Below are 27943 nucleotides of genomic sequence, written 5' to 3' on the forward strand. Positions count from 1 at the left end.
TAATTTGTTTTTGTTTTTGTTTTCAATGAAATGACCTAACATTTCCCCCTATCTCAGATGTAAACCACTGAGGAAACGTAATTTCATTCAACATCCCACACACCAATAGATGGCAGCAAAGGGTATTGCTACATTATAATGAAATATCAACAGCAACAGGGCAATAATATAAATACCAACATTAATAGAGATGGTCCGAAAAAGGTGGTCTTGGTCAGGCTACAGTGCTCGTATGCATAACAGGAGGATGTTAGGAGTCACAAATTAGTTTTCAGTCCAGTGTTAGCCTATTAATCATTGCGCTTACAAACTTTTGAAGCACAGCGTTTGTGCTCAGTCAATGATTACATCAAGGAAGCATATTTCTATTCACTAGTTTTTGGAAGTAACTGAATGCATTGTGAGTGAGGACATTATATGTATAAATAAAAGATAAATCTGTATGTGATTATTTCTACGTTTATTGTATAGAACAGTTAACAGATATGGTAGGTAGTGTCATTGGCACTTTGTACAGCACTTTGGTCACTGCCAGAGTTATTTTTCAATGACCTTTACGAATAGTTAAGCACTTCATAACAATCATACTTGAGTAATCATCAGAGTGAATTTGATATGCGTACCTCCCTGGTAAAATTCAAAAATAGGAAGAAAAAACAAGTTTCTTAATTATTTTCTCTATCTTCACTTTGCTTTTTATGTTGTGTCAGAGATCTAAATAAGCCTCTGTGAACCTTGAGTGCGGCTCAGTGCAACTGAGTGCTTAAATATTAGTTTCACGTTACAGTTGTACAGCTAATAAAAATGTTATTGTAGCCATATATGACATTTTAAAATGCATTTCCAGGGAATGAACATCGTTAAGCGTATGCATGATAATTATATTTTTGACGAGCGTCACATGTCTTTTATTTTAAAATTTAATGCGATTTTGCGACCGGAAGTAAAGTCCGTGTTCACATTACTTACTTGAACGCAAACAGTGGTGTCCGGGCGCTGCAGTGATATTTGTGGCCGCCCAACACGATATCTCTCCTCTGCATACAGATTTAATTCGGCCTGCATCACGATTTACAAGATAAAGATTGTCGTAATTCTTGTTATAAGAATTGTTAAAATCCGTCACATCTGGCAAAATTACATTTTTTCTTCAGGTAAATCGGTCCAGCTAACGACGTTAGTTAGCAGGTGGGTAACGTTAGTATGATTTTCGGGCATCGCAGTCGGGGTGCCGTACCAATGAAGGCATCGATCTGACGTTTTGTCCAGTGACAAAGATAGCTAGCAACCACTAATTTCGTACTCTCAAGAAACTCACATTTAAGGCAGATATTCTTGCATATAATGCTAAAAGACACGTTTTGCATTTTTTGTCTGAGCATCGCGGATGTCGGCATTGCTTAGTTAAGTCGTGTAATATCGTCAGCTGGCCGGTTAGCTGGCTAACGTTGGTACCCTGAACTTTTTGTGCGGATAACTTTGCCTGATGCTGCTTCGTCTGAAGATGACCTGCCATCTTGCATGCTAATGAACCAACATCTACTGCAGATCGTTACATTTCCATTCGACTTAATCTGGGACCCTCTGGATCTCTCATCTGGCCTAACTTGGAATCCCCGGATTCGATTTACACAATCTTTCTACCTAGCTAGGTTAGGTGGCTAGGAGAAATCTGCTAATCCACACACTCCTTTCTTTAGCTAGGTTTTATTTAGCGAATCATCCGTATTTTTGCCAGTACTGACGGTACCGATGAGCCTCCTTTTAACGTCAGGACACTGCTGCCTGGTAACGTTAGCTTGCTAGCTATATAACTAGCTAGCTGCATTTAGTTGCTACGGTTTGCATCTTGGCACACGGCGTCTTTTAATAGGAAATTAGGCGCATACTCACTGATTTAAACGTGACACGCGAACTTCATCGGCTATTTAACATTGCAAACTAGCTAGTTAACAAATTATGACTTGACTAGCCGGAATCACCAGCCTTGCTGTGCTAGGTGGCTAGCCAGGTATTTGGAGCACAGCTGCTAGCTAGTCAGCCAGCTAAAAGTTGATCTGCCAGTGGACTTCGGACAGATTGTTCCGAACAACACCGATGTCACATTTGATTGAATTTTGAGAGCAGTGAACTCATTCCAAATTTGAAAGCTTAAAATGTCAACGCGGACACCGATGCTACCGGTAATAGAACATCCAACTAGCCAGGTAAGATGTTCAAACTGGTTGAACGCAATCATTTTACTTCCTCGACCAGCTAGCTAACTTAACTAGCTATGCTAGCTTTCGTGGTTGTCCCCCACAGTTGGTGCATAGCTGGCTGGTGAGTTTGGAAACAGAAACCGACTCAAGTTATTGTATATACATGCTTCTTTGGTTGTCTAAAGTTTGTTCTACACTCAATGAATATCATGCATGTTAGCCAGCTAACTAATTCACAGCTAAGTTATTTTTTTAATCGAAATGTACGTTTTTAATGATGGCTCAACTAGCTAGCTACACAGATAAGTGTAAAGGTACTTAAAATGTCTGATAACGTCTTGTTGCCTACGTTAGGTACGTTAGCCATTCTTAGCTGTTCGAGAATTGTGCGCTTGGTAGTTTTCCTCTTGAATCAACTACACCCTTTTCCCTGAGTCTTTTATAACCATTGGCCTACGTAAATATCATTTTATATAGATATGATTACTACCCTTTTAAATCAAGTGTAAGATTCCTCGAGGTGTTGCATTGAAGAAACTAAGTTCTCATTCTGTTTGTTTGCTGACCTTTTAAGATTAAGAGGTATCAAATGTCACCACACTATTATTATATATTCAGCTAAGACAAGGTTTTCTGCTATTTCTTGTTTATATTTTTGTGATTGCATGTGCAACTTGAAGGTAGTCATCTAGAAAATATTTAAACTTTTAATGTTTTTCAGAACTTTCCGGCCTGCATTTTTTTTTTTACTATTGGTTTTATTTTCTACCTTTAAACACACTTTTTAAAAAAACACGTTAGACTTTGTACAGTGCAGTAGCACAGACTTGCACTGTTAACCTAAACATCAGCTTGACTTCTTCCGCTGGCGTTTTTGAGATCACTGCTTTGTTTGTTGTTGTGATGGACAAGGAAATTAGAGTAATTAAGATGTGAATCAACATTAAGCTGTAATAGAATCTGAATGATTAAAAGATCTTGCTATTTTCGTGTTCCTTGTTCAGATGTTCTCATTTAAAAGTAAAAGGACCTGAGGTTTAGGCTATAGATGAATTGGAATGGACACAGAACTTTTTTTTTTTTTAATGCACAGGATTGTATATTCATACTGCATCCATTTCTTTGAAGTGAATCCAATGACCAAATGCATGTGTAAATATGCATCATGATTGTCAAAGTTAAATTCAAATGGCATGAATGAGGCTTAATGCTACAGTGGGTTTTTTTTGTTGTTGTTTTTTAAGTAGACCATTATATGTGCTTTAATTTTATAGTCTTCTGTAATATGAAACCATTCATTAATTAGTGTTTAAATGTATAAATATCTCAAGGACAGAAAGCAAGCAAAATGTTTGGCTTACAAGAACATGGTGCTGGAAGCTGCTTTTCAAAAGCTGCTTTTTTGCACTGTTTTAACCAATTTTAAGTAATTTTCCATTTCTCAGCTAGTGAGTTTTGTACCATCTTAAATCAACAAGGGGCCAATAATGTAAGGCTGCTGTTTAAGTAGTAGGCTATGGAATTTTCTTTTTCTGAATCAGTATTTGAAATGGTATGAAATATTGAAGATAAATAATTTTGTTGATTCTTTCAGTTTCCGTTTTTGAAGTTTAAATGTAATCCATCCTAAATTTGAATAACATTGTCCCCAAAGCAGGTAAAAGTGGCCCAAATCTAATTTTTTCCTTCATATGTTATCGGGTTGTTATATGGATGATGGTGTGAACAGCAAAAATGCAGTAAATCTGTTTTAATTCTGATTTGGACCACATCTATGTGGTAGCGAAATATGATGCGTATCTGATATGTGGCAATACGACTCAGTCTGAACAGCCCTACTGGTCAATCAGACTTAAAATTTGTCATCATTTTTGCGCTACCTGGAATGAAAGATGGATGACAAAGTAACAGTATTTCACTGGTGGAACAGACCAACGATAATTATCACTTGGCAACAGTCTCTTAATCCTAACTATAGCAATGACAAGCTTGTGGCATGGCACGTTCCTAGCAATGTAATTAGTGGGCAAGAAGAGATTAGCAAATAAATTCATCTGTTGTTCATTTATTTTTGTTGCTTGCAGGATATTTAATTTGTTTCTTAGGGTGCAGATGGCATCTATTGCAGATTAACATGAGTATTAACGTTAGGCTAATGGCTGTTGACTCCATTTTGATTGTTTACCTGTGGGTGAGTGTGCCATATGAAACTTTATTTTGCAGTGCAGATCAGTTTAAGGGCATTGTCTGTTTACACTTATGTCAAATGAAAGTCGCATTAAGATATTGTGAACATCCTAGCAATAAAGTTGGATTTGGTCAGAAGACCTGCTGTGTGAATGTAGCCTAAGAAATCCTTGGTCTGAAAAGGATCTACATCATTGTTATTAATGTCTAGCCTTGTTGTTCCTAGACTTACTCCCAGCCTCTATCCAGACTTACATTTCCAGTTAATCTGGGTTTGGACCAAGAGCCAAGAAGTTGTCAGTGAAGGCTTATGTGTATTGTTGATGTTTACAGTGTTCTACAAATGACTTTTTTGTTTAAGAAATATCTTCCCTGTGATATGCTTGTGTGACACTTCCCCCCCCCCCCCCCAACATGTCAAGGAAGCCCAGTGTCATTTCTCTCTCTCTCCCCACCCCCATGCACTACTGACCTTATGTACTTGTCAATACTAACAATCAGCAACTTTGTATTTAAATGTTCTTGATGTGGTTTATGGAGATGTTATGCACTTTGTTGTTCAAATGGCTTGAGCTGGCATGCTAACAATATGCATATGTATAAAATGCATATAATAAAATGATATATATGAGCATATATTGATACTTGTATTGCCTTGATTTGTGGTCATACTACCATTGACTAACACTGCTGTAGCTTTTGTTTCATCACTAAAGTCTTTCATTTCGGTGATGGTTGTGATTGCTTAAAAGGGAAATTATAAAGGCTCTTAGTCAAATAATAGGAATCAGTTGTGCTAACTTGCATAAAACCTGATCTTTGTGTGGGGTCTTTGCTCCTCAGGCATGGAAACATAGTGGTGTTTTGCTGAGGAGGAGGAGTCAGGGGGAGGGTTCAGCTGGCCTGTGTTTGTGTTCTGGCTGTTACTGCTGTGGTCTGAAAATAGCTGTTGTGCGATATTAATACCCTTATAAATGACAAGCTGGCTTGCACATCTCTTTTATTTACCCCTTCTGCTTTTGCTAGTGTGTCCCTCCTTGTGCTCTGTTTGCGATAGACTCTAAAGATTGGCTCTCTCTCTTTTTTTTTTTATATATATATATGACCTTCCAAAATGGGTTATGCTTTTGGCAACAACCAACATGGCATGTTTTCAAGTGACTGGAGTCATTCTACAAGTTAGTTTTAATGTTCAGAGATATTTGCTGTAATAAGAGTTGTCCTTTTCTCCAATATGAACCTTTTTGCGTTGTTAATGATTCAGCTCTTGGCCAAAATAATTTAAAATGTACGCTGCTCTTTGTGAGGTTTCTTAACCTCATGCTGGTGGTTTTTGTGTGTGTGTGGTCATTTCATGAGAGCTGCTTGTACTGCTATGGTCTATTTGGAAAAGCAGAGTGTGAGACGAGGCAGCAGTACGGATAAAGTGTGTGTCTGTGTGTGTGTCTGGGTCGGGTGGGGGTGGTGGGAAATGTTTAGAGCAATAGATCTCTATGGCAACAGGAAACTTCTAAGATAGAGACTGCTAAGTGAAGGTGAAATTCAGCCCTTCAGATTGTGGCAGTGTTATTTAACCGTTTAGTCTCTGATTCACCCCCCCTACATCAGGGTGCCAAAGTCTTTTCGTCAGGTAGGATGACTTCGTTAGCTGATGTGAGGGGCTGTAAAATATTAATAAAGATGATATTTAATTTGCCATGTATTTTTTAAAATTATTATTTATTTATTTATTTTTATTTTTTTCCCCATGTATTTGCTTTCCACACACATTTGCCCACAAGCCTCTCAAAAAGCATATCTCCTTTATTAGAGTTTGGCTTTGTACTTTGTCATTTATTTGGGCCCTTGGTTTTGTCAGCCAACATTGAGGCACACACTTCTGACCGAGTGGACTTCTTTTTAAGTGCTTATTAAATTTCTAATTCTAATGAATTTCTACTTTTGTCATTTGTAGACCTAAATGTATTGATTTTGGTATTGATGTAGAAATTGCATATCAATTCATGCTTTATAGTGAGCTTAGTTGGTGGACATGCATTAACTCAGTGAAACTTTGAAGTTGAGAGAGAGTGGGTGGATCCTGTGCATGATTACGCCAGTGCCCCAGGGGGAAAAAAGGAAGTGTTGGAGCAAACTGGTTTTTCCAAGGAGACAGGTAGAGCTAGTTCATTTGTGGGTCATAAAACATTGCTATGTATGGGTGGGTGTCACCTTTTATCCTCCAGTAAACTGGTTACATTGCTTAGCGCCATGTGACTCTTGTCTTCTTAACTCTCAAGTGCAGCTTTAGCTGCACAGTTGGCATGTTTTGTGTGGTGGTAATGGTTGTGTGCATGCATGTGTAATGTGTGTCTGTGTATAGTCTGAGAGAGCGGTCGAGCAGGTTAATCTTTGGCAGAAGTGCTTATTTCATATCTTCCTCCTCCTCTTTTCTCTGCACGGGTGTGGTCCTGACAGAATTTTGCTGCATTGGTTCAAGCAGTTGTTGTAGAGCCATAGCAGATAAACCTCCTTTCATTTTGTTCACTCCTTATCTTCAGGTTCCCTCAAAATGCCGCTGCCCTCGTCAGGATTTAGCCGTAAAGCTGTGAGGAGAACCTGCTGTGAAAGAATCTTTTGTATAAATTAAAGCTCACTGTAAGGTTCATTAGGTCTTAATCTGAAATGATGACAACTACTATTTTTAGGTGTGGGTAACCATTTCAGCTTTTTAGCCCCTTGTCACATACCATATATTTCAAAATCAGCTGTTGCCACTATAAACTAGCATTGGGAATGTATGTCAGGAGAATTTGAAGGCCAGGCCCTTCAGTGTTTTTACCATCCCTTTACTCGAGTCCGGTGAGGACAGTGGCCAACCCGTTATGTTAACTGGTCTGTTGAGTACTAGTGATTACAAAATCCAGTACCAGATTTGGAGGTGAATACCTTGATTACCTGTTAATTACACATGTAGGCTGGGACCTGTGGATTTCCTGATCTGGATGTTGGAAAACATTAACCTATGTTTTTCCCCTCTTTGTCTCTTCTCAGAAAGGTGAAATGCTTTTTAATGCCTTATCTGATAGAGTAAATTTTTTAATTTTTTTAGCCGCTTCAAGAAAAAATTAAATAAATTTGGACATCATACAAATCATGACAATGCATTAAACAGAGGATGTGATTATTATTATTTTTATTTTTTTTCTTTTGTGAACTGTATGGACTAGTTGTCTTGGTTTTAACAATTTGACATTTTTTTCCTAATCCTTTAAAAAGACATTTACAGCTGTTTGTGGTGTTGTGTAAACTATGAAATTCTGTTTACATCGTAGTAGTAGTGACTTTCATTTAGACTAATTGTTGCATTTATTTCCTAAAACTAATTTTAACCTGCTTAGTCAATAGAAAGTACTGGCCAAGCTCATAAAATAATTTGCAAATCCTCTCTAGTACGTTGGCATCTCTCTTCAATCTCGAGTTGTTACTGATACTTCAGATCATTCTGGCACTAAATTTCTGGCTCTCTTCAGTGCCTGTAAGATGTATAGGAGGAATGTTCATGCTCCTGTTATACTATAAATTATCCAGAAACCTTATGCAAGAGTTGTAAAGTGCTTTTGGAAAAGAATAAGGAGCACTTTAATCCTTTTCCAAATGTATAGATAATGTTTTTGCTCAACACAACATACCATGTATTGATTTAAGTGATTAATTTGCTGCATATTACATAGCATGTTGAATAAACAATAATAATTGTACACCGGATACAATGTCAAATGTTTTTGAGTTTCACATGGGGCCCAACCCACTCACTTCATACTAGAAGCCACAACATCCTAAACTCTTAACAGGGGTCATCAAGTAGATATCTCCCTTCATCAGTACCTCCAGAAGGCTTAAACTGGGGTCTGATGTACGTGCATTTCTGTAGAAAAAACTGAAGGTTTAATTTAATCGTGGTAATATTATATCAGTTCAGATCTTTTTTGTAGAATTGCAGCTAATATGGTGCAAACAAGACCTTTTGTGCTTTTATTTTTTGATGCGAGAATAAGAGTTTTTGCTTTTTCTTCTGAAAACATCAGAGGGGGGAGAAATCACCACTCACTTTTAAAATGCCTGGCAACCAGGAGGCCTTGTGTGGTGAAAGCACTAATGTAACGTTAGCACTGCTGTGTGCTCTCCTGGGCACGTTAAACTGGTGAACAGCTTCAGGACAGCTCGGGCTCCTTGGCGCACTCACTCCCACACAGTTCTATTGTCTTTTTTCCAGCTGTCTTGGCATGTCAGAGCGTGTCTGAAGTAGCCTTCTTACAGGGCCCTCTCCCCCTCACTGCCACTCCTCCCAACAAACTCAGACATGTCGCTTCCGGACTGTTGTGGGACTTTTGCACTGTGTTGCCTATATTTGCCCCGCCCCCTTTTTATAACCGTACTTCCGTAAATTACACCAATTCCTGTTGTGCTGTGGTGTTTGGGGAAGCTGGTCCCCTCCACTCGGACCCCCCAGAGAGGCTAGCATGTGTGTCCTATTTTAGGCCGAGATCTATTGGCCTCTGTAATCGTTCTCTGGCTCATCCATTCATGCTGTTAACCCACAGTCTTTTCCTCTAAACTACTACATAGATCTTTAACAATTAGGAACGGGTCGGTCTTGACCTATAGACATGGGTCCTTGTTGACTTTAACCTTCATTAAAAAGTGGAGGTTTTACATGGAACGTGTGGTAACCAAAATTGGAGGATTTGACCATTTTTCAATACACCGTTTTATATACAGTGATGTGTGTAAGTGGCAAGTTGTGTTTGCTGTGGGATAATTGTATGCTTTGCAGAGGTAGGTTGGTAGGCTGAGAGAGCTGTATATGTAACATGTGATGCTAGGCTTGACAACGTGGGGGTGTGGTGTTTGGTTCTTTTTTGCTGAGTGTTGATGACTAGAGCTTTGACTGCGTGAAAGGTGCTTCCTGTCCCTTGGGTTAGGTCCTCCACCCTCCAACACCCCCACCCTCACCCACCCCCGCAGTTGGCGACTGGTCGCTTCGGATGTGCCTGTATCTGTCTGCTGAAATGGTCCGTTCCCATGCTGTGTTGAACTTTTATCTACGTCAGCAAAGGGTTGTGAGGCGGCTGAGCTGAAGGTGAGAGCCGTGCGACTGACCGCGTTGCTGTCACGCTGCAGGTCTTCAGTACAGAACAGCAGGCTGTGGGGGTGCGCCGCCCATTGCAGCACTGCCAGTAAATACCTGCTGTGTGACTCGGCTACATGAGGATATGTGGGGTTTAAATGTGCTAGGATCAGGTTCCCTCTATACAGAGGTGAAGGGAGAGAGACGTGGGGAGCCACTTCTGTGGTTACATGGGTGAAGGTACTGGCAGCTTTGGAAATTTACTATTCAGCTCTAATATTCTCAACGAGCTTCTGCTTTATTACTGGTTTGTGTATATTTGTTTGAAACTCTTAATGTTCCTGTTCTCCTGTCTTTTTTTTTTTTTCTTCATTGTTGAAGTAAGTAAATAAATGACAAGTCTGGGTAGTCAGTTAGGTCGTGTGTGTGTGTGTGTGTGTGTGTGTGTGTGTGTGTTTGTACATATCAGATGTGGTCTGCATGGTTGTGCAATTGCTAACATTGTAAGACCTAAGTTTAATAAGACGTGTCCTGCTGTAAGACGAGGGGAAAAAACAAAACAACCCTTCCCTTTGCAGTAAGCTTGTTGCGAGTGGATAATTACAGCAATCTGAGCACTCTGGAAGAGAAACAGAACAGCTTGGCGCACAGGCAAACCCATTTCATGTTTTAAATCGAACTGGTCAGGTCTCTGCACTGCCGTTTTGGCTTGACGTTTTGTTTCTAAGGGACACAGAACCTAAAACCAGGAAGTCTAAATAAGTCATTTGTGAAAATGTAGCGCATGTCTCTATAAACTGCATTCACACCTACCATGTGTTTTGTAATTGTACTTAGGCTAGTGGTAGCTTAGTGGTAAAGGTACTTGACTTGTAATGGGAAGATTGTGGGTTCAAGCCCCACCACTGCCAAGTTGCCACTGTTGGACCTCTGAGCAAGGCCCTTAACCCTAAATTGCTCAAGTTGTATTTAGTCATAATTGAGTTGCTTTGGATAAAAGAATCAGCTAAATGCTGTAAATGTAAATACCTGTTAAACACAGATGCAAGGTGTTTAATATGTCCATAAACTTTGTGCAAAATAATTCCTTCATGCTCCTTTTCTTGGGTGTCCATGCCAGCATGGCCAGCACAGAGTAAGAGGCAGTGCTAGTGATAGTAGGCAAACCCTGGGAAGCGTTCTATGAATAGTTGTAATCTATGCAAACTGACTGAGGTGTGTATTACTCAGAAGTATGAAACTTTAAAATGTAACTTGCAAAACTGACTTAACCAGTGTCGAATAATTGAGTGCTCTTTGTGTCATACTACTGCATATGACCAGTTTGGTTCACTGTGTGTCTTTCTGGATGTTTAAAATTGTCAGTTTATCAGCTTTTTGGTGGGTTGTTAGATTAGATAACTAGCATAGGTATTGTATTGAAACAATACAAAGGCAAAGCAGCCCTAATACGTAAGCATGTAGACAAACGGCAACAGAATCATGAATATTGAGAGGGAATTCTTATTAATACCCACACATGGCAAAACGCTTAGAAACTCGAAACAACCAGTGACCAAAAGAAGAAACAAAGGGGAATATATACACACACTGACTAGGGAATCTAGAACCAGGTGAGGATGTTAACCAGGGGCCGTGGCAACATGAAAGGGGAGACGATGTCCATGTTCAACATGGGTTACTACATACAGCTTGTGCATTGATTGGGCCCCAAATTCACTATGCCATATGCAGTATGTGCCCAAAATAAGTTGTTGAATGTGGATGAGTTTTGGTTTTAGTTCTGTGGGAACCCATATGCTCCGATGCGTGTTATGCAGATAACGTGTTTGCGCAATCGATTGCGCCGGTTGTATCGACGAGTAACCCCAGCACTATTCAAATATAGCCTTCGCAATGGCATGCCTGTCCACGTTTGTGTCTCTATCGTAAGCCAAGAGTCTGTCTGCACACTCATAACTAGCCATGGTGAGAGTCCAGAGAGGGGAGGACCACAATCGGCACGCTGTTTCCGAATGAGCACAGGGAGAGCTGACGCGTAAACGGCTATGCCTTCAGTCACGCGGCCTTTCTCGTATTCTGTTCATTCGCTTGGCCCTCAGCCTGCTAGCGCACTCTGTGTTCAAGGAAACCTGTTGCCCTTTCATGGTTCTTTCTCCATGTTCCCTCTGTGAGCTGCTTTGGTGTCTCCCCCCTTTCACTCGTTCTCTTTGTCTCCCCCTCAGCTTGGTGCTGTAGTTGGTGAGTCTGGCAAAAGTCCTGTCCACTGAGTCTTACATAAGCTCATCATTAACCAATAAACTGCAAGTCCTTTTCTCTGCAGCTCTAGCTGTGTTCTCGACGGTCCTCAGTCTAGGTCAGACAGAGTAGCAAGCGATGACCTGAGCTCATGTTTTGTTTCACAGGCTCACTCCGACTTGAAGGCTGGGGGACGCTCCAACATGGCCCGTGGCCGGAACTCGCTGGCCACCGCAGCCGACGAGCAGCCACACATTGGGAATTACCGGCTGCTGAAAACCATTGGAAAGGGCAATTTTGCCAAGGTCAAACTGGCCCGGCACGTTCTTACTGGGAAAGAGGTGAGAGTCTTGATTTGCTTTTAACCAGAGTAAGAGCCTGATCATGTTTCCAGATGTCTGTACTGAATAAAGTTGATATGTGAAACAAAGTAAATGGCTTTTGTTTATGCAAATTTCCGGAGCTGTGCACTTTTGGTTTGATGTTATCAGGTTAACGTACAGGAATTCAAATCTATATTTGTCGAGTTTCACTTCATAAGCAGTAAGATGTGGTGCTGGTGAACGATAATCAACCCATTTGTGATGAGTTCATGGGTAAACCGTGGCTTCAGAGAAAGTGCAGCAGTGATCTAGTCAGTCCTTATTTACTGTGATCTTAATTGGCTGTAGAGGCAGCCCATTAGGCAGGTCAGCCTTATTCACTGCCAGCAGGGCACACTGACGGTTCACTCGCATGTGCATGAGTTTCCACTGGCCAGCGTAAGTGCGTGTGCACATGGCAGTCGGCTGTGCTGTACAGCACTCTTCACGTTCAGTTCCTCCCTGTACTGCTAATGTGTGACTGCATGTTGTCTAACACTATGATAACGCACCATGTGACTACACGCGGGGGGGGTGGGGTGGGGGGGTGGCGCAAAGAGGGAGAAGAGAGAAAAGCGTGCGTGCGTGTACCACGCTGTAATCTCCGTGTGGCGTGGCGAATTGTTTCCTGATGACGTGAGATTGGATCTGTGCTAGGACCAGTCAAGGCTGATGTCAGCCTGCTGTCTCGTGCCTTTAATTCAGATCATAGTTTACAGTGCTTTTGTCTACCACAGGGTGATTCTTCAAAACTCAGGAGCATTCGTTCTCTGCTATTGACCAGAATATGAAAGCTTCTGATTTCACTTTTTACAAACTTGAATAGTGTAAAGGTATTAGAATGATATGTAAAATATTACTACCTAGACCTGTATGTTCCATGAATCATGAGTCTGTTAAGCTGTCAACATTGTTGTTCTTAGCAGTATCATACATGAAACAAGGATCTGCCATATTGTCATCGTTGCATTAAAAGTAACATATTTTATATGGTTTTCTTTTTTTATTTAGGTGGCTGTGAAAATCATAGATAAAACTCAGCTCAACTCCTCCAGTCTTCAAAAGGTGAGGTGTTACAGTAGCCTTTTGATGACTTTTGCGGTGTTGAAAATTTGAAGCACATTTTGATTTTCCTCTTATTCTGTTATAAAATGTACAAATCCTAAAGTGCTTGACTTATGTAGAGATCCTTGTCTTCATTGCCTGTTGTTAGGACTAACTTCTTGTCCTGGAAATGTCTCTTATTCTACTCAAGACCTGAAAGGCTGCTAATTACAGGAAATTAGAGTCAAGTGCTTCCTGGGTTGGGATGGATCTAAGGGTGGATTCTTTGGCCTGTACCCAGACATGAACATATAATATGTATCTGCTACATATCAAGCATTAAATCATGTCTCCTGTTTCTAGCTATTTCGGGAAGTGAGGATCATGAAGCTGTTGAATCACCCAAATATTGGTGAGCCTTCCCAACAAGACAAATTGCCTGGGGTCAAACAGCCAGAATTTCTTGCTTTCTTTTTTGGCTATGCCTACAGTGTTGTTTTTTTTCCTCCACTTAATCTTCAGTGTCTTTTTTTTTTCTCCTTCCTTCTTGCACCCTATATCATGTAAACGGTTCACATTTTCAGTGAAGTTACCTAGGTGTGGTAGCTTTTTTTTTTTTTTTGACTTGGATGTGTATATTTTTGACTATGCTTTCTCTTTTCCTTCTTGTCCATGTAGTGAAATTATTTGAAGTGATAGAAACAGAGAAGACCCTGTACCTGGTTATGGAGTATGCCAGCGGAGGTCAGAGCTCTCTCACCTCTCTTCCTCTGTCCCTGCATCATCTGTCCATGGTCTCATGGTGAAATACACCACATACAGCACTCTGTCCATCAGCAGAGATGGACCCTTCCTGTCCTGTTTTAAGCATGTAGCCCAGGTATACTGTCCATTCCTAGTTCCTGTGTTAGTGGAGCACATTCCTGGCCAGGGGGGCCTCTTGTTGCAGTGCTCTGCAGTGACGCTAGCCCTCTGATGCTGTGTCTGATAACCTGCTGTCCATGACTCACTCTCTACGTCATACTTTTGTCCAGCTCTGACTGTGTCCTCTCTCCTCTCTCTCTCTCTCTCTCTCTCTCTCTTTCAACTGTCTTGCTCCTCCACTTGTAGGAGAAGTATTTGATTACCTCGTTGCCCATGGCAGAATGAAAGAGAAAGAAGCCAGAGCTAAATTCAGACAGGTAAGTCTATGGTTTTTCATGCACTCTTAGACGCTAGTCCTGTACTTAGGATGGTTGGTATTTGTGTGCTGTCTGCATCCCTTTGCTCTTGGTTCTATGGGCAGATTGTGTCAGCAGTGCAATACTGTCACCAGAAGTGCATCGTTCATCGAGATCTTAAGGTGAGCATTACGGCATTTAGCTGACGCTTTTATCCAAAGCTACTCAATTATGACTGAATACAACTTAAGTAGTTGAGATTTATGGGCCTTGCTCAGGGGCCCAACAGGGGTAACATGGCAGTGGTGAGGCTTGAACTGACAACCTTCTGATTACTAGTCAGGTGCCTTAACCATTGAGCTGCCACTAGGTCTTTTAACATCTTTGACGGTGAGCAGTCAGTGGTCCACTCATTTCTGATTAAGGCTAAGAATGACAGACTGATGTCTAACCCTGCTTGAGAAATGTAGAGTTGATTGTTCTCTGATCACAGGCTGAGAACTTGCTCCTGGATGCAGACATGAACATAAAGATCGCAGACTTCGGCTTCAGTAATGAGTTTACTCTGGGCAACAAGCTGGATACGTTCTGCGGAAGCCCACCCTATGCCGCGCCCGAGCTCTTCCAGGGCAAGAAATATGACGGGCCCGAGGTGGACGTGTGGAGTCTAGGGGTCATCCTGTATACGCTGGTCAGCGGCTCGCTTCCATTTGATGGACAGAACCTAAAGGTAAGAAGGAACTTGGAGCAGTGGCCATTCTGTTATTTTAGCTCCAACTTTTGTCGAAACCACATGATCCTGCCTTCTCAAATCCCATACTGGATGGATGGGGAGCGGTTTTGGATAGATCTCTACAAATAGAGATCACTTTGTTAGGGTAAGGGGCCCATTTGTTCCTGGGCTGGATTTCAGTTCACTATTCTGACTGGGCAGTGATATGTTTTCACAGGAGCTGCGTGAACGTGTTCTAAGAGGGAAGTACCGAATACCCTTTTACATGTCCACAGACTGTGAGAACTTACTGAAGAAGTTCCTAATTCTCAACCCAACCAAAAGAGGCAGCCTTGAGGTTAGTTTTTGCACGTCTACTGTGACTGTTGATTCCTCAACATGCCTGTGAACTAGCAGTTAGCTTATTTGAATGACAGAATGAAATTTATACCTCACGCTGCACTCTCACCTTCAAGTTTTCAGAAAATTGCAATTTAGTCCATCAAGCTGCTTGTCCTGTGTGAAGGCAGGCACTTGTTCCGCTAGGATGGCTTCTCTCATCTTGCCTCCACTCCAGTGCTAACCTCTGTGTCCTCCCTCTGCTTATGTCCAGCAGCAGATCATGAAGGACCGCTGGATGAACGTGGGCTATGAAGAGGAGGAGCTGATGCCCTATATTGAGCCCCAGCCTGACTATAAGGACCCCAAGAGGACAGGTCAGCACCCCAGCAGTGCAGGGGTTTGGAAGAGAGGTGGGGCAGACGTCTGGTGCCAGTGGGCGTGGGGTGGGGTGAACAGGGTTGGTGAAGAGAAGGGTAGTGCTTTGGTGACGGGATGATGTCATAATGGACGTTCGAACACGTCCTGTGAATTGAGTGAACTCCATTTCCATTGGTGTGGTTCTTTTGGTTGAGCTTCTGTATCTGATGTGTATCTGAGCTTCTGATGTATTTACGTGTACTTTTTACTAATTTTGTTCTAGAGTTTTGGTTTTGAATATAACAAATCTATTCCTCTAGATATTATGCTGCAGATGGGATACTCTCAAGATGAGATACATGATTCCCTCATTAACCAGAAGTATGATGAAGTCATGGCAACGTACCTATTACTGGATTATAGGAATTCAGAGGTGTGTAGAAATATAGGCTACCTTGAATTTGATTTGCTTTTAAGGTTGCATATCCCTTAATTTTTGCAACAAGTATATCGTGAATCGTGAAATCCTTGGCTAAAAGAACACAGGAGAGCAAGGTCCTGTGTGCGGCTCCTATCCATATTATTGTTCACTTTTCTCTGTCAGCTGGACGAACTCTCAATAAAGCCCCGCACCAACGTTGACTTCGCGAACAATGCCCAATCGCCTGCTCACAAGGTCCAGCGCAGTACCTCCAGTCAAAAACCCCGCAGGACCACAGACCAAAGTAAGGCTGGCTTGACCCACCAGAGGCCCTCTTCGCTCAGCATCGCAGCTTTTTGGCAAGGAAATGCAAGTTCTCGTGGTTACGTTCCCCCACCTTTTGTGTGTCGTTTGTTTTCATCGCGGTAGGTTCATCTGCCTCATCCAAGCGATCTCAAGGGGACAGCAAGCACATGGGCGAAGACTACGGGAGAAAAAGCTCTGGCAGCTCAGCTAAAGTTCCCCCCAGCCCGATGGCCCCAGGCGACCGCAAGAAAACCCCCACTCCTTCCACCGTGAGGCCATAACTACTGCACTACTGCTCACCACAGTCTAGCTTGTGTGTGTGCTTGATTACTCCTTTCCGTGCCGTACAGAACAGCATACTGTCTACTGGTACAAGTCGTGGAAGAAGCTCCCCAGTTCCTGAGAGAACCACTCTTGGTGTGCAGAATGGCAAAGACAGGTATACCCACAACACAGCATGCGCATCCGCACACATCTCATTGACGGTGCTAGGTGTGTTCACCGACGTAGTGCATCTTAAGAAAAATTACTATTTCCCTGTGAAGCAAAGCGCTATATTGCATGTGCACCTAAACCTAAATGAGTTGGTGTGCATGTGTGGACCACAGTGTTTGCAGTGGAGCAGCAGGCTGCTCTTGACCTAGCCTGGGTGTCAGCATGGCAAGCGTAATGCCGCACACACTCGGGCCTACGCTTCAGCATGGCTAGAGGCACCAGCCTGGCTTGCTGTACCTTCAGGGCTTTAGAGGACTGAGATGCTTGCTGAGAACCAAGTCTCCCCCACATTTTATAACTGTAGAATGGCCAACGCAGTTGATTTGAATCATCGAAATGCAGCAACTGGTATGTTAAAAAATTGTTGTAGCAGTAAACATTGTATACATAACTGAGCTTGTCATAACTGAGCAGTTGGTGTTTAAAAAAAACCTTTTCTATTTTACAGGGAAATTGGGAACATTTTAGGTCACCTACACATCTCATGAGTTTAGTACTATTTCAGCCTGGCAGACAACTACCAGGACAGTTTGTGTTTGATGTATTGATGTGACTCATTTGTTTCGCTGGATGAGAGAACCAGCCATTTAAGTGTAAATGAGACTAATGTGAAAACCTGATGCGAAATAAGATTCCAGTCTCGGTGGTGTCTCAGCATAACCTCATTCCTTTAAAGCGAGTGCTGTGGAGACGTGCACGCCAAACACACTGATTCACATAAAAGAATTACTTGCATTTGACCTCGGCGTACACAACGTCAAAAAGGGGCTCAGTGTGGTTGGCGGCTCCTATTGCACAGACACGGTGAGCGGCAAGAGCTGCACACAGCAGACCGACACGGAGACCGCATGGCTCTTCAGGCTGGCTGATGCTGAACTGGAGGAGACTCCACACTGCGTGGGCGAGGGTGTTCTCAAGTTGTGGAGTGGCATAGTGCTGATTTCGTACCGCCCTTCATCTCCCATATGCACTTTTTTTTTTCTCTCTCTCTTCTCAGCGCAGTTTTGTCTGATGCCTGTCGTACTGACTTTGTACATTTCTAAGGAAGATGCGTTTGAAAGTAGTTCATACCCAGAATTTGCTGTAACACACGCTGTTTTCCTTTCGATGAGCGCTCTGCCTGCATCAGCAGGAGCACCTGGCAAACATGCAGACGCACTCAAATTTCCATCCGTATACAAATGATCTGCTCTTAGTCGAGTGCTTTATTTTTGCAGCCTCTAGGTTTTACCTCTTCTAAGCTTCTTGTTGCTCTTCATATGCAAATCATGTGCTCCATGCAAACACTGTACCAGGAATTTTATCATGCAGTTGAACTGATTTAACCTATTTAATTAATGTGAGCCTTTTATAAAGCTGCATACATTCTGTCCAGTTTCCTGATTCATCCATAGTGCTTTGCGTCCAACGTATTTGCTTTGCTGAAATAATGCAAGTTTGTCTTAATTTTGTCTAATCAAGAATATAATGTCTGCAACAACTCTAGGATTGTGTGAAGATCAGCTTGCATTATAATCTCTGATCAGATGATCATCTTAGAATGCTTGGTTGTTTTTATGTTCTGCTGTGTTTTTAGAGTGTTTGCTGTGATAGTGTACCCTCCCACCCTTCCCTCCTAGCAGCCGCTCCTCCATCAGCTCTAACCTGCTCTCCTCACCCCCCACCCCCCACCCCCTCGGCCTCCTCCCCTGTGTCGGAGGGGTTTTGAGGAGGGGGCTGTTGTGGATGTCTCTCTCTCCCCCACCCTTCCCAGCTTGAGCACCCCAGGGTCCCGTGCCTCTACCGCCTCGGCAGCTGCTGTCCTAACCTCTTCCTCCTCCCGCTCCCGCCACCACAAGTCCCTGTCCACCTCGGCCCACCCCAACCCCCCCGACCTCCATGCACATCGGCCCAGGCAAGTGGCAGCTGGGCCCGTCCTTTGGGCCAGGGGCGAGGAGCAGATCCGGTGAAGGCACAAGAGCCACTCAGCCAGGCAGGGACAAAAGGCACCGGGCGCTAGCTTGATTAGGAGCGTCTGAGGTCAGGGTTATTCAGTGCAGTGTGTTGAGTTCACTGTGTTAGGCCGATCGAAGCTTGACGTTAGTTTCTGTCCTCCTTTGTGAGCTGTGAGACGTAGCTTGTGCTAGACATGGTGTCAGTAGGCAGGGTGAAGTTACCCTGAATAGTCCTGTTTAGTCCCGGTAGCGTCACTCATGGAAGGGGTGTTGAGGCTATAAGGGGCATCAGCAAATGCATGTTGCGTTTTCCCCGTCCCAGGTAAACACAGCATTGTTCCTCCACTTTGCCAACGCTGATCTCCGACCCCAAACCAGGTGGAAGCGGTACTTTTGCATCCGACTGTAAAAGTCAGTGTAAAAGCCCGTCCACTCAACTCTACTTGCATGTGGTGCAGCATGCATGCATGGGCAGCAATTTACGCCTCACGCTGTGTAGCTCCAGGGTTTGCTGAAGCTCTTGGCAGTGCAGCTCTGCTCTGTCTGCAGTGGCTCCCTTTTATTACCACCTTTACACCCCCCCCCCCCCCCCCGCATCACTTCTGCCCTCAGAGTTGGTCGTCCCACAGCGCCTTTCCCCTTCGGACTCTGCTGCACTACAAGCACCGAGTTGTACTGTTGCTGCCATTCTCGGTCAAGTTGCACACCCTAACTTACTCTGTCGTGCTGCGCTGCGTTACTGTTAATCCAAATTCCAGTTACCAGAGCCGTTGCATCATACAGGGAAAGCTGAGTTATGTTACACTTTTGCATGCTAACCACCAGCTTTTCTCTAATCCCTGCAAATGCACGGCTTGAATTAATTAAGCAACCCAGTAGCACTAATTACACAAAGTTTGACTCTCTTAATCAGTCTGCTTTGACTTATCACTAAAATTCATGTAATTTCAAATGGCATATATAATAGAACAAAAACTCTATAAGAAATGCAAGTGTTTGCAAATAATTATTATCAAAGAATGAGAGCATCATTGTGTGAACATGGTAAGTGAAGACCATGGCTAGACACCTGGCATTAGAGTAGTGCCCAGTGCCAGCACTCAGCAGCCCTGCATTCTGGATCTGAGTCTGGCCCGCACTGTATTCATGATTTAATAGCACTACAGGTAATGTGCATTTTCAAATGAAACCCAAATAAGCGTTTAGTTATGCAAAACATCTCAAATGCTGTAGAACAAAGGGAATTTGTAAGTCAGCAGTTACCAGTTTTAAAACATTATATGTAAAACTCAAAAGATTAGCACCTAATTAAAAAGAGGGTATTCTTTTTGAATGTTGAAAATAGCAGTCTGAAAATGACTGATTAAACTCAAATATGAGTTTATCTAATTAAACTAATCCAGTACTGGCTGTGGCATCGGTCTCATGTATTTGCTGTTCAGGCAATAATGACATGTTTTGGTCTTTTACAACGTGGATGATCAAACCTTTATTAAGAAATGGCAAAACAGCTGTGGGTGTAGGGGGATTTGGGTATTAAAGCAGGACTGGGATGGGGATACACTGTGTTGATTGGTTATTAGTAGTAACCACGTCTTGTGCAGTGGTGATTGACTGACTAGGTTCTCTGCTCTTATTTTTAAAAGATGTTTATGTTGCCTTGATTTGGGGGGGGGGGGGGGTCACTGAATGGAATCTTCTCTGAAATGTTTACATACATTTGCTCTGTTACACACCATGTGCATTCACCCACATACCCACACTCCCATAGAGGTAACTTTTTAACTTAGCAGCCAACAGATTAATTTGAGTCTGTGTAAATGTTGACTTGACACTGCATTACAGGTTAGCAGTAGGCCTGAGGATCTGCCATTTTGCGCAATGAAACACTTTGAACTGTCTCACCTTTCGACCCCTTGTTCTGTTCATTTTTCTGTACTGGGACCCTGCAGTTATGCACTAGTTAATACTTCAGCTGGTCCAGGCAAAGCGCTGGCCAGTCCCTGCCCCAATGTCCCACCCAGGAAATCGGACTGCTTACAGCCTACTCCTCTTCCTTCCTGCTATAAATGTGAAGGACCTGTAGCAAATGATTTATGGAGGTGGTAAGACAGTATGATGCTTTCAGGTCGTCTTTTGGCCTCCTCTGCAAAGCGGCATTTGACTTGTTTTTGTGACTTGTTATTAAGCTATTGTTATAGTTTGTGAACTGCACTGTTCAGAAACACAGCATGTGAATGCAGAATTGCATTACTGATTGGAGGGGAGGGGGGGGGGACCCTTGGTTAAGTGCTTATGTGATGGGAGACCGCCTCCTCCTGTTCTGACCAGGTTTGCTGATTCAGAATGGTCTTGCTAACCCTGCAGCTGTTCATGTTGTTCCCTTCAGTAGCTCATCCATTTATTGTATTTGAGACCGGCGTCTCAATTCCATCACAAGTGCACTAGTAAGAATAATCTGGAAGTGAGCCAGATCTTAGATTCTGTCTTTACTTTGGAGTTGGAGACTAGCCCAAGCTATAAAAAAGTGAGAAGGCTGTTTAAAAGGGTAAAAATCTGTTAATGGTGTTCTTTCTCTATTGTGTTGAATTTGGCTGAAGACACAGCCTGTTTATAAAAATCAGCATCACCAAGGGAAACGTGGCGTGTGCATGATCTGTAAAGAAATAGACTTTTCACAAAGAATTAGTTCAGCTATCCTCCTTGGTTTATCAAGGCAATATAAACATTTTTGAAATGCTACACAGTATATTTTGATATGACATTTGAAACATAAATATTTTAAGTATATGGATACTTTGCCTGTCTACCAGACAGTTGTTATATAACATGTCATAAATGTCACCATCTAATGTTTTGTCTACCTAATCTATTTTTTATTTTTTTTATATTTTTTTTTAAACCAAAAAACTCCAAACACAGCACCGGCCCACAAAGAGTGCCAGGGGTCTCTCCCTCAACACAGAACATAAGCAGCTCCACGGTAACAGACCGCACCAACTTCCCCAGAGGGGTGGCAACCAGAAGCACTTTCCATGCGGGCCAGCAAAGGGCCACAAGAGACCAGCATGCCTCAGCTTACAATGGGCCACCAGCCTCCCCCTCTCTCTCTCATGGCAACAGCCAGGTTCGGCGCCCTGGTACAGGCATCTTCAGCAAATTTACCTCCAAATTTGTACGCAGGTGAGTTCAGCTCCATGGGAGCAGAGCGATGCTGGGCTCTGTGAGCATGTATATCCTTCCGTTTACTGATTATTTATGTATTTAACAAGAACAAGACACCACTAGCCCTTTTCTAGATTGGAAGATTTAATGGAAATGGAGTAATGAGATGGGTGGTCAGTTTTAGACAAATGTATAGGGTACCGTAAGGAGCATTGCAAACAAGATTGAATTTGAATTTAAATTTCAGTTGTATATTGTAGTTTTTGGTTTCTCTTTTGGGATGGTCTGAGGACTCCAGGGGCATGCTAATGACCTTTAGCACCTTAGCTCAAAGTTATACAAGCTCACAACTAGTTTACTTTGTCTAGCTATACAAGGGAAATGCAAGCAACGTTTGTCCATTTACAGCCTTTAGCAGGCGCCAAGTTAAGAGCAGCTTTAAAGATGTGATTTGCCATTCTCTTGGAAGACTTATCTTTATGCTAATACAAGTAGTATAGAGAGAGAGAGAGAGCGCAGTGCCTATGCTTACTTAAATTGTTTTAAACACCATTATTTTAGATAATTGTGACACATACATATGCATTTGGCCTGTTGATTGTGCAGTACTCCCTTCTTTTAGGATGAGCTTGTTTGGAGTGGCACAGATATCTATGGCTAAGATCAGGTTCCTCGTGATTTCAGTGTGAGACCCCCCCCCCACCCATAATGGAACTAACCCTTAACATTAAAATGAATCCCCATTTTAATCTCTTAATTTTATAATTAAGATTTAATGTTTCTACACTTAATTCTGTATTCTTCATTAGCCTTGTGTAAATGCAGTCATCATAATCTCATTACACAACGTGACCGTCATTTCGTCCTGTGCCCTCTAGCAAACACCCAGGTGCTGTCTGCACATCTCAGAGGCTGAGGCTGCACATCTGCAGCTGCTCAGTCTGTGCTGCCACTATAATCCATTCCCTTGACAGGCTACCTGGGAATATTTGTTCTCTGTACTTTATAGGATTACTATATTTCTTTCCACACATTTGAGAACACACCCCCCCCCCCCCCTTTCTTCTTCCCAACTTTTTTTTCTTTCTTTCTTTTTCTCTCCTTGTAGAAATCTCTCATTCAGATTCCCCAGAAGGTAGGCAATAAAACTATCCTTGAGTCATCCCAAAGACTTTATTTTTGCTCTCTTCCTTCTGTAATCTTTTATGTCTTGACCCAAGGGTTTTTGTTTTGGTAAACATTTGCTGTACATCTCTCCATGGATTTGCCTTGTACTAAAGCCCTCCGTTCTTCACCCAGCTCACCCCCTGGCCAGCCCTCACCTCTTTCCCCCTCTTTGGTGAACAGCTCTGATCCCTCACATCTCACCCCCCTGGCTCCCCTTTTGTCTTGCCCTTTGGGCTCTGGTCAGTGTCTTTTGTGCCTTGGCCCTTGTAAATGGTCTCCCCTGTGCCGTAGTCTGTGCTGTATTCATGCAACTCTCCTACAATGCAGTTAAGCAGCTCTGCTGCAATCGACTCCTCAAGGTCACAGCTGCGACACAAATAAGCTCTAAAACCTGAGAAACCTGATGAACCTTCCCCTGAAGTGGCATTTCTTGGCAGCTTTGTAATAAAGCTAATAGCAGAGTGAAACCGAAGTTCACTAAACATATGGCATTTAGCTGATGCTTTTATCCAAAGCAACTTACAATTATGACTGAGTAACATTTGAGGGTTCAAGGCCTTGCTCAGGGGCCCAAGAGTGGCAACTTGGCAGTGGTGGGGCTTGAACCAGGAACCTTCTGACTACTAGTCAAGTACCTTAACCACTGAGCTACAACTACCCTACTAAATTGCTAAAACACTAAACCAAAGTCAGAGTTCTGTAAAACTCAGAATCCACTGTAGGTTGCATTTATTAAAGACAATGTTTAATGAATTTTTAAAATTTTAAGCAAATAGTAATTTGTATAATTAGATATGTCTGTCAGGTGAATACACACAGGCTGACAGGGCGTGGACAGGGTGTAGTCTCTGTCTGAATGCTAGGGCTTTCAAAGACGAGTGTTTTCCTTCTTTCCGTCGTATATAGCTGATTACTCAAATATTCCAATGGCTGTATGAAACCACATGTTTGGTGCTGATGTCCTTTTGTCTGTGAGGGGATCTTGGCCTGAGTGTACTCCAGCACTCAGAATATCGGGAGTACACACACTTCACTGCAGTCTCTTAAACAGCTGCCTGTAGGAAATGCGTAGGAGAAGTTTTTTACTTTGTCTACACATTATTTAGATGCTAGTTGTTTTGTTTTTTTTACATGGGCGGTATTTTTTTAAGTGGAAGACAAATTAGGCATGCAGACATAGTGGAAAACTAACATAGACATTTAGAATTGTGACCCCTTGTGGTCAAGTATGTGCTCTGATTATTATAGACACAGAGTGGTTTTTAATATAAATTTTAATTTCCCATTTCCCATGTGGTCAGAAAGTTTAATGGATATACATTCATAGCATCTTGACTTACCGTGAAATTTATTTAGCTGTTGGTTATAACTTCTGCAGCAAGCATTGAGCTAGTCAGTCAGATGTCTAAGGGAAAGATTGCTTCTCTATCCAAGAGAGTGAGCATGTGCTTGCGTGCACGTGTGCTAGAGTAAGTAGCGGTTAAACCCTGAAGGCTGCAGCGTTTGAGAAGCAGTTTTACAGTGATTGTGGTGGCAGGACTGTAGGGCAGTGCTTTCTGTCTGGCGTCTTCTCCTTTCTCTTTATTTGGGTCTGGGGGAAAATGGACGTGGCTGAGCTCCTGTAATGTTCATTGTCCTTTCAGTCTCTCTGTAAACTGTTAAAACAAACATCTGGATAATACATGGAGTGAAGTCAATTTTAATCTAACTAAACTATAAACTTTGTTGTACTACAACAGTAGTTTCTTCTTCAGTGAAAAATTTTATAACCTATTAATCATGTATGAATATGCTCAATGCAGTTAAGACATCAAAAAGATTACTGTATTACTGAATGCAGAAAATCAGACGTGTTCACAGGTAGTGAGTGAAATTGTAGTGTTGTAATTAGTCAGCGCAAAGAAAATGACCAAAACTGAGAGACTAAACTTGTGCCGATTTTCTTTGAGGAGTCCATATGAGGGAGAGGGTCGAGATGAGGCCAGCAGGTGAGGACATCAATTAAGTATTAATTAGTGCTATAAAAGCATTTTAACACAATCAGTACTTTGGATGTGATTTGGTTAGAGCTTTTTAGTCTTTAAAAATGAATGGTTTTAATGATATTTAACCTAACTCCAATTTAAATAGGAATGACACATTTGAGAAACATTTTGTCTTCTGGAAACTGTCAGTTGGAACCATAGATGTCAAGCCCTTTCTAGTTTTTATACTTGACAGTTAAACTGCACTGATTTTAATGAATTACTACTATTAGACAGGTAGTACTACAGCAGTAATGGTGAAGTGTAGGTATTTTTGTTTTTCAAAAGTTACATTTGCTACATATGTATACACATTCTTGGATCAAATAGTTTAGGTAGCTTTTTTACAGAATGCTGAAGGATGCCAACTTAGATTTGACTGCATTGTAGTTCTGCATCATAATGTTGCATTATGCGGACCCCCAACCCCCACCCCCCACCCCCGGCCTCGCCTGCTCCCAGAGCGTTATTTTAAGATGTTAGCCATATTCCCCTATGCAAGAATTAAGCCTACATTTTTGTGTGGAAAAGAGTAAGGAATGCCATTTGATGTTTAGCCTGTGTTTGCCCAGTTCAGCCCCATGCTTTACAAGTAGATGTCACAGCTTTGCTCATTAAAATCTTAAGTGTTTTCAGTAGACCCAGATTTAGTATAACTATAACTTTGCCTTTGCTTTCATTTGGTGACTTTTTCCTGTTTGTCTCCTCATCACCTCCACCCAAGACCCATGTTGAGCACTACAGACAAGATGGAGAAAGGTACCCAGGGTTCGGCGGGTGATGAGAACAGGGACTCTGTGTCTTCCTCCTCCCCTGTGTCCAGCACACCTTCATCCACTCAGTCCACGAAGGACACCAAGCCACGCTCATTGCGTTTTACCTGGAGCATGAAGACCACCTCATCCATGGAGCCCAACGAGATGATGAAAGAGATCCGTAAAGTGCTGGACTCCAACAGCTGTGAGTACGAGCTGCGCGAGCGCTTCATGCTCCTGTGCATGTCGGGGACCCCATCGCGCGACGACTTTGTCCAGTGGGAGATGGAGGTATGCAAGTTGCCCCGGCTCTCCCTCAATGGGGTGCGCTTCAAAAGGATCTCGGGCACATCCATTGCCTTCAAGAACATCGCCTCCAAGATCGCAAATGAGCTAAAGCTGTGATCATATTTAGTTGATCCATAAAAGAGGACGAAATCAAACTGCGGATGACATTGGGGCCTGCAGCTCAGAGGTAGGATGTAAAGAGACTGGACCTTGTGTGACGCAGCGGACAGAGTGGCAACCTCAGAGATGGAAGCAACGCAGAGGTTAAAGACTATAAATGCCAGCGCTGGGACAGGTTGGTGGGGGAGGCTTGTGTGTATAGACATTTTAAGGGCCGCCTTTATTTTTGGTGGAAGGTGTTTTTCTTGGTTTATGTTTTCTGTCCCCACATCATCCCCCACCTACTTTCTGTTGTCATCTATTATTTGTGGTGATTTTGTTTGTTGTTGTTTTGTTGTTTTGTAGTTTTTCATGATCCTCAGTCATTTTGTTATATTGATGGAGGAAGGCAGTTGATGTAATTAACGAACTGAAAACTGTTTGCTGACGGTTCTTATTCTACAAACTCAAACCAGCTACTGTCTCAACACGCTGTAATCCCCACCCCTTCCCCCTGTTACTTGATTCTCTTCTTTTTAGTTCCAGGTCGATGAACAGAGAGATTGGTGGTTTGACACTCTGAATGTACAACACAATTAGTGATGGGTATCGGAGATGCAAGTGCTACACACATTCAATGGAGCCATAGTCGAATTTAACTTCGCTCATCATGCTCAGAATGGTTCTAATTCTCTACCCCACAGTAAAGCCTACATCACAGCAATGTGTCGTATCTGAGCTGAAATGAAAGTGCAGACTTGAACCCTCAGTGCTCTGAAGGTGAATTACCTCTCTGCACTCTAAGCCCAGACAGTTAGTTTTTCTTTTCCTGCTGCAGGGGTTATATATCAGAAACTAATTAAGGGCCAGTTAAATAATTTTTGGTGGATTGTAGTGTAATTAAGAGTCGCTGGTTGGTTTCAATGTGCTGCACTGGACTAAGTCTGTGTTTTTGTTGCCTTTCTCTGGAGAAGATAATATTATAAGAATAAAAAAGTTGGATGATTGTTGTGGACTTTTTTTTCCTCTTGAGCAGCCCTGGTCATAGTATCAAATGAAAGTCAACATACCCCTTATAGAAATCATCACACAGCTGTAATCAACTTAGCATTCACAGCATATAGCTTTCTAGGGGGGGAATAGTTTTTTAAGACATGCAGTTTAAGCAAAGATGTCATATGCAAGGACACCAGGCCTCAGAATTTTGGATTTGATGTTTGAAATGGAGTACCAACCAAATGGTTTATGTATACATATCACACCCTGGAAGTTTTTTTCATTTTGAACAAATACAAAAAAAATGCATAGACATCCCTTAACTTACAGAATAAGTGAAATGACAGCTGATGAAGAATGTTTTCCAAACTAACGGAATAAACCACATGCTGTCCTTGAACTGCATGAATGAACACAAATAAGCATTTGAATACTTCCATGGAGTCTTTGCATAGAGTTGGGTACACCCCCCTTCACCTTTAAGTTCTTAAACGGTTCTTTGTCATGAAGTGAAATTGAGTGGCAATTCCACTGGTGTTCACACACAGCATTTACATCTATGTTTACATAGTAAATAGAA

At 42.3% G+C, this 27943-nt stretch overlaps 1 protein-coding gene across 18 annotated transcripts; it reads left to right on the forward strand.

The window, feature by feature from the left end:
* The first annotated feature begins 974 nt into the window (after positions 1 to 974).
* Positions 975 to 27374, forward strand: mark2a (MAP/microtubule affinity-regulating kinase 2a). 18 transcript variants are annotated; one of them, XM_081718820.1, is made up of 19 exons: positions 975 to 2207; positions 11904 to 12077; positions 13110 to 13163; positions 13506 to 13554; positions 13821 to 13886; positions 14253 to 14323; positions 14428 to 14484; positions 14796 to 15032; positions 15253 to 15372; positions 15628 to 15766; positions 16034 to 16146; positions 16318 to 16438; positions 16564 to 16709; positions 16791 to 16879; positions 18689 to 18829; positions 21792 to 22052; positions 23143 to 23169; positions 23334 to 23440; positions 25950 to 26092. In XM_081718820.1, the coding sequence occupies exons 1-19, from the start codon at positions 2157 to 2159 to the stop codon at positions 25958 to 25960; spliced, it is 2034 nt and encodes a 677-aa protein (XP_081574946.1). In that variant the 5' UTR covers positions 975 to 2156; the 3' UTR covers positions 25961 to 26092. The 18 variants fall into 18 exon arrangements, with proteins under 18 accessions (XP_081574946.1, XP_081574930.1, XP_081574932.1 ...); XM_081718804.1 differs by lacking the exon at positions 23334 to 23440 and adding an exon at positions 25151 to 25189 and having other exon boundaries at positions 977 to 2207; positions 25950 to 27374; XM_081718806.1 differs by lacking the exon at positions 23334 to 23440 and adding an exon at positions 25154 to 25189 and having other exon boundaries at positions 977 to 2207; positions 25950 to 27374.
* Positions 27375 to 27943: the final 569 nt, after the last annotated feature.

This window comes from Electrophorus electricus, chromosome 8 (genome assembly GCF_041902795.1).
Source record: "Electrophorus electricus isolate QZ-2024a chromosome 8, ASM4190279v1, whole genome shotgun sequence".
NCBI lineage: Eukaryota > Metazoa > Chordata > Actinopteri > Gymnotiformes > Gymnotidae > Electrophorus > Electrophorus electricus.